The following is a 12,168-nucleotide window of genomic DNA, read 5'->3' on the forward strand; positions in this document are numbered from 1 at the left end:
GAATGAATTGCTTGAAGAAGAAGTGTATGTTTCTCAACCACTGGGATTTGTGATTAAAGGAAATGAGAATGCGATGCTCATATAAGAAAAGCTCTTTATGGCTTGAAGCAAGCCCCAAGAACTTGGAACAAAAGAATCCACTCATTCTTAATCAGCATTGGATTTATCAAATGCACAATAGAATGTGGGGTTGTGAAGCACTACACACATGATGGAAGGCCATCAATGCTCCTGATTTGCCTATATGTTGATGTTTTGTTAGTGAATGAAAGCAATATGAAAGAAATTGAGGAATTCAATGAGATCAAGAAGAATGAATTTGAGATGTCAAACTTGAGAAAGTTAGCCTATTTCCTGGGAATGGAATTTAGTGAAATAACAGAAGGGCTGGTGATGCATCAAAGCAAATATGTTATAGATATCTTGAGGAAGTACAACATGGTTGGCTACAACCCTACTGTCGCTCCAATTAAAGTCAATGCAAAGCTAGGTAATGAAGCTGAAGAGGATCTGACTGACACCACCATGTTCAAACAGGTTGTTGGATCCCTAAGGTACTTATGCAACACAAGACCTGATTTATGCTATAATATGGGTGTCATTAGCAAATTCATGGAGAATCCTAAGCACACTCACTAGACTGCAACCAAGAGAAATAAGATACATTCAGATTTTGTTTGCCAGAAAATTGAAGCAAGGATATGAAGATATGGTTGGTTATTCAGATTCTGATTGGTGTGAAAATAAGAGTGATAGAAAAAGCACATCAAGTTATGTATTCAAATTCATGAAATCCTCAATTGTATGAAGCTCAAAGAAGCAATCAATCATAGCTCTATCATCATGTGAAGCAGAATACATTACTGGTAGCTATGCAACTTGCCAGACTTTGTGGCTTGAAAGCCTTGATGGAGGAATTGAGGATTGAAATATGCAGGCCAATACCACTAATGATTGACAACATCTCAAACATAAATCTAGCAAACAATCATGTATCTCATAGAAGGAGCAAGCATATAGAGACAAGATTTCATTTCTTAAGAGACCAAGTTGGAAGGAATAAGTTCAAACTCATATATTGTCAAACTAAAGTGCAAATTGTTGATATTGTGACCAATGCATTCAGAACAAACAGATTTGAGAAACTAAGACAAATGTTAGGTGTAGTATTAATTAGATACTTGAATTAAGAGAAAGTATTAGATGACTAGTTATTCAAGTAATATAATAAGGGAATGTAGTAACTAACTAACCAACCAATTAGTTAGACTTCAGATAGAATGTGTAAGAATAGCTCATCTATAAATAGGATTAGCAATATATGAAATAGATAAGTCTTACCATTCATTCAAGTGTGTTTTTATTATTTTCTTGTTGTGCAAGTAACTGCAGAAAGCTAACATTTTGAACATCAAATTGTTATGATTTATTGTGTATGTAGAAACGTTTTACACCGTATATATTTAAATTAAATTAAAAAATTATCTTCATTTATTACATTCACGGTTATATATCACAGATATAACAATATGTGCACTAGTTTACAAATCCTTCCAATTTTGTCAAGTAACCAGGTTAAATTTTATGCGGAGAGGAAAAAAAAATCATATACTTCCTAATCGCATATGTTAACCATAATCTTAAAAAGAAAAATAAGCATTACACTATAATAAATTAGAGAAAAAAGAGACAAATCAGAATTTGAAGATAAAATAAGAAGTCACATAATCTAAGGTTGGAAGTGGCAGATTTCTGAGAACCACCTGGATCAGGCTTGTTGACTGTTAGCCCTGAACCTGTAGCTGCAGATGGATACGTACACTTCTCATAACCTGCAATAAGCACACATATTCTGATCACTTTTTTACTTCCCAACAAGTGTATTGTTTATTAGTGGAACACATTACATGAGAGATGTTGGTATGGAAATTAAACTCTTAAATTCTATATAGATTTTAATTCTTATAAATCGTCGTAATAAACAGTTTTTTTATAGTCAATGTACTACAACCGTCAAATTATTAAAATTTTGAATTTTATTATAATTATTTTTGAAGTCACACACATGATTGGTTATGATTGGTTATGATGTACTAATAATATGAAACCTTTTACAATAAGGTTACATAAAAATTAAACTCTTAATATATTTAGAATAAATATAATTTTTCAATGATAATCTTCTTATTTGCATTTGTTAGACAATGTCTTTAAGACAGAGTTACTAAGATGCATAAATTAAAGATTTCATTAGTATAATTTTAAGACAGTAAGTATACAATTTTAAAAAAGAAAGAAAAATGCACTTATAGGTTTTTTAAGTTTAATTCAATTTTTGCTTAGACTCTTTAAATTTATTCTATCCTGATTTAGTTCTTTAAGTTATATTTTCTTTGTATCGTTAATCATTTATTTCAATTTCAACAACAATTAGTTCAATTAAAAGCTTATGATCATTTGAAACTCTACCAAATATTGCAATAATATATATGTCTTTTATATTAATCCTTCAGAAAATATTAATCAAATTTTATAAGTAATATATATTTCTTGATCCTCTCTATAATAATATATTTCTTAAAGGTGCATTTTTACTTTAAAAAAGCACTAGGAATAGAAATTGTTGGCGTTTAATTTTATCATTTCACTTTCAATTTGAATGATGGTATAATATATGTGCATCAAAATTAAACTAAATAATAATACTAAAAATAATTCTGTTGAAAATAATAATAATAATAATAATAATAATATTAATTTAAATATTAATATAAATAAATAATAAACTTACTAGGGTTGGTGAAAGTGATGACTCCAGTGTGGCCAAAATCACAGTCAAAATCATGGCGACCAGATTGCTGATAATATGCGTTCATAGCGTAGGCCGCATGGGACCTCAATGTATTGGGCTTAAAGCAAGGCCCACCATCCTTTATGGGCCCACAGTTTATTCCTCGGCTGCACACGTAGTCAATGTTGGCCTGCAACGCCTTTTCACTAGCGTTTGCCTTCGGCACGCACCATTTCTTTGACCCTAATGGCACCATTGCCGTGGGCCCAGATGCGGGACCCATCGCCTGTGGTTACAACAAGACATCCTATTAGTCAAGAAGATTAATGGCAGTGTCAGAAGACAGAACCAATAAATAAAACTTTGTACCGCCACAACAACGTGAACTTACCGCAATAACCCCCAATAATCAAGAAATAAAGAAGAAAACGTCATTAAAATGGTTTAGTATAAAACAATTAGAATATTATCTATCGTGTACTAGTTTGTCACGAAAAGGTATAAAACAGTAAATGTGTATATGCATTGAATGAAACGCTGACAAAAGGAATCTCCATTTTTCTAATAAGTAAAAAAGGCATGTACCTGTTGAGTAAAAACACCAACGTCATAAACAGGGGCAAGATTGGGTTTAAACAACCCGTAATTACGCTCCGAAACGGTAGGCTTAAGATTCTCATTAAACAATGAGAAAATATAAGTCTCGAATGTCCTATTAGGCATCAAAGGTGTCCCTTTCCCCGAATTAACGTGTTTAATAAGATTTCCATTATACGATACCGCATTCTCAATACCCACACCCGGTTGATTCGGGTCACCCGCTGAAGGCCAACCCGTTTCCGCAACAACCAATTCCACGTCATCATATCCCAATTTTTTCATCGCCGTAAAAACCGCATCCATCTGAGCATCAAACATGTTCGTATAGTTCAACCCAGTCATTTTATCAAAAACGCCACCGTTTGGTTTAAATAGCGCGTAGTTTAAAGTCTCGGGTCGGGTTGGATCGAAACCGAAAAATGGGTATGGGTTAACCATAAATGGTGATTTTGTTCTACGGTGGAAGTCGAGAATGGGAGCAAAGATGGTAACGTCGTATCCACGACGGAATGCTCCGGCGCTGGGTGGTTCAGAGGAAGATAAAATTCCGAGAGAGTGAGGAGTTGAGACTTGAATGTGAGTGAGATTTGAAAGTGTGAGTGCTTTTTGAAGTGCTTCCATGGCGGGAAGAAGGTGAGCGATGAGGTTTTTATCGGAGGTTGCGATTATTTCGTTACCGACGGCGATGCGGTTGAAGATGGTTTTGGGGTGATAAGGGAGGATGTTGGTGGTTATCCATGATTTGGCTGAGGGTAATTTAGAGAGTGAAGGGATGTCGCCGTTTGCGGCGGTTACAGTGACGGAAATACCGGTGTTGGCGAAGGCGCGGAGAATGTCTGGGTTGGCGTCGTAGAGTTTGATGTGGTTGATGGTGGTTTGGGATTTGAGGAAGGTGGCTACTGTGGATGGCGGTGGGAGGTTGTCGGCGACGGTGCCGTAGTTGACGCCGATTGTGTTTGTTGTGGCGGCGGTGGAGAGACGGAGGAAGAGAAGGAGAAGTAAGTGAAATGGATTTGGCATTTTGAGTTGAGTGAGTGATGTGGGAAGTGAAATGAAAGAACTTTATTAATGGAAGTGAATGTTTATGTCGATACAGTTTTTCATTGGATTAAACCAGACACCGCCCTAAAGTGGGGTCCACTGTGCGGTCAAACTCAACATCATTCCAAGGTTTCAGTTTCATGTTGTGTGCTTTTCTATTTTCTTTTAACAAGAGCATTTATGGTTTTTACTTTTCAATTACTCCTTTATCTTTAAAAAAATTGTCTAAATAAATAAGTCAATAATATTTTCATTAAAATATTGATACATTAATTTTTGGAGTTGGATTTAGTGAAATGATTTAAATTTCTATCATATGAATTCAAGTTTGAATACTCGTTCAAAAATATTTATATTTAATGTATAATAATGTACCTTTAATATAATTACTTCTATTAGAGAGAAATTATAAGAAACAAAAACAAATTGATGTATTCATTATTACAATTAATATAAAGTTAAAAATATTATGTTAAAAATAATATATGTTGTTGTAACTCCTAATTTTTTTAAGATGAATGAAACAAAAATGTACACAATGTAGATGAAACTGAAATTTTGAATTCATAAATATTTAAATATTTACAAATTTAAAACAACTTTCAAGTGAGACTTAATTAAACTATGATTATAATCTACACTCAAGACGTGATCCGACTCCGACTCATGACATTGAAGGACTAGTGAGTAAATTCGGTTACTCCTCAGATTTTCAACGTTTACCTGTGGAAAACATCACCCTCAACATAGTGAGCATAAAACTCAGTAACACAGATTTAATAAAAACAATTATTGATGTTTCTCATTCATATCGGTGTGTTAAACATGAAAAATCCTCTCGGCAAACTATACTTCAATTTAATATAATAAGATTTCTTCGTAAGCTATATTCAAATACATCTTCTATCTCTAGTCTCAAATATTTCAAACGCTTTAAGCCACTAGACATGAGTAATCTAATGACTTAAACTTAACATAACAAGTAAGCCATTAAGACTACATTGGTTTCACTCAATATCCTCTACGTGAATAACCTCTTTCGGTAAGATTGGACATAATTAAGTCTGTAAGTGGTGTCCCACTTACCCTCACTTATCCCTCGCTTTCGTCGTATATAAACGAAGAGTTCATCTATAGATATATAATATAGTATATATCTAATTATAACATATGAATAATCTTCGTTCACACAATTGAATATGCGCTTAACCTATCAAACTCTCTGAAAAGAGCGTTATATTTAAGTTTTCAAGTGCAATTAATTTCACTCAAAAACGAGTTTCCTAACTTAAGATATAGATATTTTAAGATGACTAATACAAACAAACTCATAATACAAAACAGTCTACTTCATAAAATCACGAAAATTTATAAATTTAATATACTTTTAAAAGTTTACAATAACAACGTAATATGAATAAGCTTTCAAGTCCAATTTATTTCACTCAAAACCGTTCCTATTGCTTCTGTTATACTCATCTTAACTTAGTTATGTCATAATCTTTTTCTACAGAAACATTATAACTTTTGTAATTTAATTAAAATATCAAACGATGTTCGATTTTAACAAAGGATAACATTTTGGAAAGTCTAAGATGTCTAGTTTATAAATATAATTTTTATTATACGTAATATACATTTAATTACTATAGTTTAATAAAATAAGGTATACATATACAAAAACAGAACAACAAATTATTTTTCAACTTGTAACTCAATTTTCTCTATCAATTCTCAATGAAAATTAGTGATACTAGTTCCTATTTCGTATGTAATTAAGTCTATTTTCTAATGGGATAGCAATCAGCTCAAAACACTATCTATGTAAAAAGTTATGAGCAAAATACCAAATATATACCTATACGGGTTCAAAGGCAATATTATATTATTTTCACTTCAAACTTTATATTTTCAAATTCATATTATCAAATAAGTAAAGTACATTTAAAATTCAGCATAAAACTAAGTAATTACCGATACTAAACAATCATCATCTCATCACAAACTCAACCACAACACTCAACAATAATAATAAAACAACAACTCTTCATAGCAATTAATACGAACACCTAACATGCATTATTAATAATCAATATACTAAATCAAATAGGATTATCACAATACCTAAATATACAAATCATGAATAAATATTAGGAACATGCAACCAATATCTCTAAGCACACCTAAGAGAGGTTTAAAGAGGATTTTCTATGTTACCTTAAGAAGAGATTTGAGACCCACAAAGTTTGATTAATTCCTTCTTCTACAAGTGAAACCTTAACTCATCTTCACTTTTCCATCTTCCTTCTCAACATGCAAGAACTCTAAATTTCTTCTCCTATATTGAAACCCTAACTTTTCTTTTCTTCTTTATCATAATTTCTCATTTCACTCTATCTCTTGGTCATCTTTTAGTCTAATATAGGTGCGAGGTTATTTCTATGATGAGATGATGAATGAATGAGTTTGAGAATGACATGCAATGGAGTTAATGTGTTCTCTCTTTATTTTTTTTTTCTTCTCTTTTCTTCTTTCTTCTTTCTTCTTTTCCCTTATTTCATCTTTTCTCTCTTTTTTATCTTTTCATTTTCCCTCATTTTCCCTCTTTTGTTACACTATGTCCTCCCTCCTTCCCTTTTTATTTATTTATTTAACTCATTCTTTTTTTCTTCTAACAATTGAGTTTTAAGTAAGGGAGGGTGTGATAAGAATTGTCAATTATGCCCCTCCAAATCCTTACTAATGACAACTTTTATTTGACTACAAAATAAACTACTAGAAGTTGAACTTGACATTTCTATTGGATTTATTTCTAATTTATTCTCCAACTATAACAAACACATTAGTATGAACTTCCTAAACTAAACTTCACTTGAATAACTAACATACATTTTTTATTAAATAAGATCTAAGAGATTAGTATAAATATATGAATTACGAAAATGAAAATAAAAATAAAAATAAATATAATTATTAGTAAAAATAAGAATAAATGAAATATACAATTTTGGGGTGTTACAGTTGTACTACTCCATTTCAAGATATCAATAAAAATGAATTAAATAAATATATTTCTTCTAAATTTTGAACCGCATATATTAATATTTTGATATTTTTATTTATATTTTAAAATAAAAAATATTATTTAGAATATATAATTAAAAAAATTATTAATGTAACCTCATAACATAAAAAATGTTATTCATTTTTATGACAAATTAATGTGTAACTCGTGCGTCGCACGGAAATAATTTATGATATTGATAAATAAATTGTTATATTAATTTGTATATATCAATTGTCATAAATTTTATTGACATTGACATTAAATATATAAGTTGACTCAAAAATAAACATTTTACAAAAAAAAAAATATATAATCATAAACTAAATTAAAACATATTTTTTTACATTGTCAATGTCACTGATCAAAAGTATGACTCGCTCTTTAATCTTAACGATGCAAAGATGAGTAAGTAAAGATGGACATATATAAATTAAGTAAATTGGTAAATGCAAAGATGCGTAAGTAACTTAATAATTAATTTTTATTTTTATTATTCAACATAATATGTTACTTATATGAAATACATACAAATTTAAGAATTCATATAAATTTTGGTGTATCTGGTAAAATATCTTTCATTCCGGTCCTACTCGTTATAAAATACTAAAGAAAAATAATTTTTCCATTACAAAAAAAAAAATTACAATACATATAATAAAAGTTATGATTATCTTTTATATCTTTTATATTTGAATTTGCATGTTAGTCTTCATAAATCTTTCATGAATCATTTGAATTCCTTTGAATTTGCATGATATTTAATAATAAATTTAGAAAATAAAATGTATAGTATATTAGTTAAATTAAAATGTAACCATTGAAAAAAATAGTGTTTAAAAAATAATTATAATTTTACAGAAGTATCACATCGTTAAATCGTGATATAATGAATTTGTTAAAGTAGTGTTTGACTTACAAAAAAAAATGTCATGTGTCAACATTTTTTATTAAAGAACGTAGATTTAATATAATTTTATGGAAAATCTTGGAGGATAGAGATAGACAAAATATATAGCAAATTAGAGAACGTCAAATTTTTAATTAAACACTTTGAATTGATGCGATATTGAAATAAATTTATAGAATTTGAATGAGTGTTCGATTGTTCCATATGCTTTAGAGTTACACACAATACCAAGAGAACAAATTGTACACAACTCCTTACAAAAAAAATAACCAGTGTAATTGATTATATTTTATTTTTAATTCATTTTTTTTTTATTTTTTAATTGCCACTAATTCTCAACGTACTCAAAATCGTAATGAATAGATGTTTTATTTTTTTCTTAAAAATAAATTTGCACGATGTGGTTATTTCTATTAACCATTACTTTCAAAAAAATTGTCTCAAATATAATTGATTTTAATTCATTCTTTTTATTTTTTAATTGACCACTAAATTCTCAACCAACTCGTCATACGCATCATATCAAATCTAATGCGAGTTTTATTTTATCTTTTAAAAAATTTGCACAATAATGGTTATTTATATTAATAGAAACTTTATATTTGCTTAACACTTTATTTATGTTTGTTTTATTATATTGTATAGATTGACCAATTATTTATGTTTGCACAATAATGTTTTATTTTTAATTCATTATTCTTATTTTTTAATTGACCACTAAATTCTCAATGAAATCATATCAAATAGTGATGTAACGAAAGTTTTATTTTTTCTTTAAAAAAAATCTGCAAGTGGTTATTTCTATTAATAGAAAGTTTATATTTGTTTAACACTCTATTTTACTGACACGTGTCAAACTTGTCACAATATCATGTTTGCTTTATTATATTTTATAGATTATTTTTGAATAACCTAATATAATCCCTAACATCTCTTTTTTTTAGACAATCCTATACCATCTTATTTTAAAATAAACGGCTTTATTAAAAAAATACATTAAAATAGAAATAAAATAATTAAAAAAGCCATTACTTTATCAAATTATTTTATTAATTATTGATGTATTTTTATTATTTTAAATTAAAAATGACATTAATACTCTGAAAATATAATGTACATAGTATTAGAAAAAATATTTTTTTTAAGTACATAGTATCCCAATTTTTTTAGATAATGTACATAGTATTACATAAAATACAATTCAAAATTAATTAAAAAATTATATTAAAAATAACATTTATTTTAAAATATTGTTTCAAATACTATGAGTATGAGATACAACTAAGAAGATTAAGCATAATCTACAAATGGTAAATAATAAAATAGAAGGTGATATGACTAAAAATTAACTAAATAAAATGGAATCACTTTTAAAACAAGAGTGTGATAAGACAAAATTTGATCATACAACCATCAACGATGCTCATGACTAACAATTATTTAAATGACACATGATCGGTTAAATAAGTTGAGTGATTTTTTGTTTTAATTTTGATCATTAACAATTTGATTAATAGCTAATATCAATTTTTTATTTAAAAAAATCATCTCATTTGATATGTTTCTTTAATATATATATATAGGACGTATTATACGTGAGGAATTTTAAAACAAGATGGTAGGATAATTTATTTTTGATCATACATTTATCCATAAATAGTCATGATTAAAAATTATTTAACTAATAAATAATTATTTAAAAAAATTATTTAAACGACACATGATACACTTTAAAAGTTATTTAAACGACGCGTGACACACTTTAAAAGAATTCATCCTCCTTTTAAGAGATACCTTGAACAATAGTACAAATTGAGATGTTACATTTTAAAATAAAATAAGAGAATTCAAATAAAATTGACTATTAGCATAAATTGAGATGTTACATTGTAAAACAAATTATGAGAATTTAAATAGTTAAAACATTTTATCTTTCAAAATTATTAGTAAATTCCTCGTTGTAAATAAATTATTTATTTAAATTAATATATTTTTATGATTCTAATTTTGGACCGGTGCAAAAGCACGGGATTATAACTAGTATATATGTTAAAAACATACAAACATAAATACTAAAATTACACCAATTTTATATTTCACCTCATGTTCACTTTAAAGTCCAAACTACACTATATTACCTCTTTTATATATTATTATATGTTGAAAAAAAGAAACATTATGTTATATATTTATGTACCTTCTCTTTACTATATATTATTATATTTATTTATAATATCTAATATATTATTAAATTATTAAAGAAAATTAATTTAATTGATAAGAAGTCGGTTAATCTTTTATAAAGTCGTGAATTTAATTTTATTGTTAATGTAAGAACCTCTTTAATAAATAATTAGTAAGTACATATATCTTCATTTTTTAAAGTATACTCCGATTCTAATAAACAACTTACTTTTATCACTCATTTATTTAAAAAAAAGTATATTTTTTATAATCTCAAGTATAAATAAAAGTATGTAGAATAAAATTGTTGTACTTGGTACAAATTTTTTAAAATTAGATTCATCAAATTTACTTCACCTTATTTTTATTTTTATTTATTATCAATATAGTAATTCATAAAGAAAGTGTTTATGGAATATTTTCTACGAAAAATAGAATAAGACAATACACTAATATATACTTCGTTAACAGTGTATCCTTAAAAATCTTCTATTACTACTTTATAATTTAGGAAAAAATAATTGAATCCCCATGCAATTTAATGACTTGAATCCCAATACAAACTAGAGTTATAATAATTTTTCAAAAAAAGTAATGTTATAACAACTAAGAGTTTGTTAAAATATTGATTTTAACATTTAATAACTTATATATAATTAAAGATTTTTAAGAAAATTGAAGTTTTTTTTTTCTGTATCTATTTATCATAGTGAAAATTATATTTTTAAAAAATCAATCATAAAATATAATTTTTTTGAAAAGCTGCGAAAAACAGTTTCTTCGTCCGAAGGATTAATTAAATTATTTTGTATTCCCAATTTTTCAAAAAATTTAACAAGTAGATGAAACTTTTAAAAATGATTAATATTTAAAAATATGGTTTCTGTTTAAAGAACTCCTTTTTTTTTTTTTTTTAATGAATGTAGCATGTATTCATTATTAATTTAGCAAAGCCCAAAGCTATTTCTAGGAGAAAAAAAAGTTAAATTTCGTACCCCATTTAAATTTATACCTTTCATTTAAAAAAATTTATGTTTAAACTTATTAAAACACTCTTAATTCTACAGTAAAAACAAAACAAAAAAATTATATGATGGTAACCACAATTTGAATTTTTCAGAATAAGTAAATTTTTTTATTAAAAAATTACTTATCGGAAATTTCAAAAATAAATTTTCTCCTATTGAAAAGTAATTACCAAAAGTTTCAAATTTTCGATGAACTTCCAAAAACTTAATTCATTCTTAAATTTTCTAGTACAATTTCGATAGTTATAAAATCTGTACCGGATATTTGAAGAAAAAATTATTTGCCGGAAATTTTTAGTGAGAAGTAACATTTTGGAGTTTTTTTTACCCTCAATTTAATAAAAATTAAAGGAATAAATTTGAGTTTTTAATATTTTGGAATATAAGTCTAATTGGGGTATAAAATTCAACTTTAAAGGAAAAATAGTACAAATCCATAGCCCATTACTGGGCCCAATTGAAGATAGTGAAAAAGTGGTTTATTCTCCTCACCCACTCTCAGAATTTTCTGAATCGATCAATTATGAGTTTTTTTATTGTTGTCAAAATA

At 27.4% G+C, this 12,168-nt stretch overlaps 1 protein-coding gene across 2 annotated transcripts; it reads right to left on the reverse strand.

Moving 5' to 3' along the window:
- Positions 1–1,609: 1,609 nt before the first annotated feature.
- LOC101506015 (glucan endo-1,3-beta-glucosidase) lies at positions 1,610–4,611 on the reverse strand. 2 transcript variants are annotated; one of them, XM_004505268.4, is made up of 3 exons: positions 3,377–4,607; positions 2,792–3,077; positions 1,610–1,832 (listed from the first exon to the last, which is right to left on the reverse strand). In XM_004505268.4, exons 1-3 carry the CDS (start codon positions 4,409–4,411, stop codon positions 1,675–1,677), a joined length of 1,479 nt encoding a protein of 492 aa, XP_004505325.1. In that variant the 5' UTR covers positions 4,412–4,607; the 3' UTR covers positions 1,610–1,674. The 2 variants fall into 2 exon arrangements, with proteins under 2 accessions (XP_004505325.1, XP_012572528.1); XM_012717074.3 differs by lacking the exon at positions 1,610–1,832 and having other exon boundaries at positions 2,960–3,098; positions 3,377–4,611.
- Positions 4,612–12,168: the final 7,557 nt, after the last annotated feature.

The sequence above is a fragment of the Cicer arietinum genome, chromosome 6, assembly GCF_000331145.2.
Source record: "Cicer arietinum cultivar CDC Frontier isolate Library 1 chromosome 6, Cicar.CDCFrontier_v2.0, whole genome shotgun sequence".
NCBI lineage: Eukaryota > Viridiplantae > Streptophyta > Magnoliopsida > Fabales > Fabaceae > Cicer > Cicer arietinum.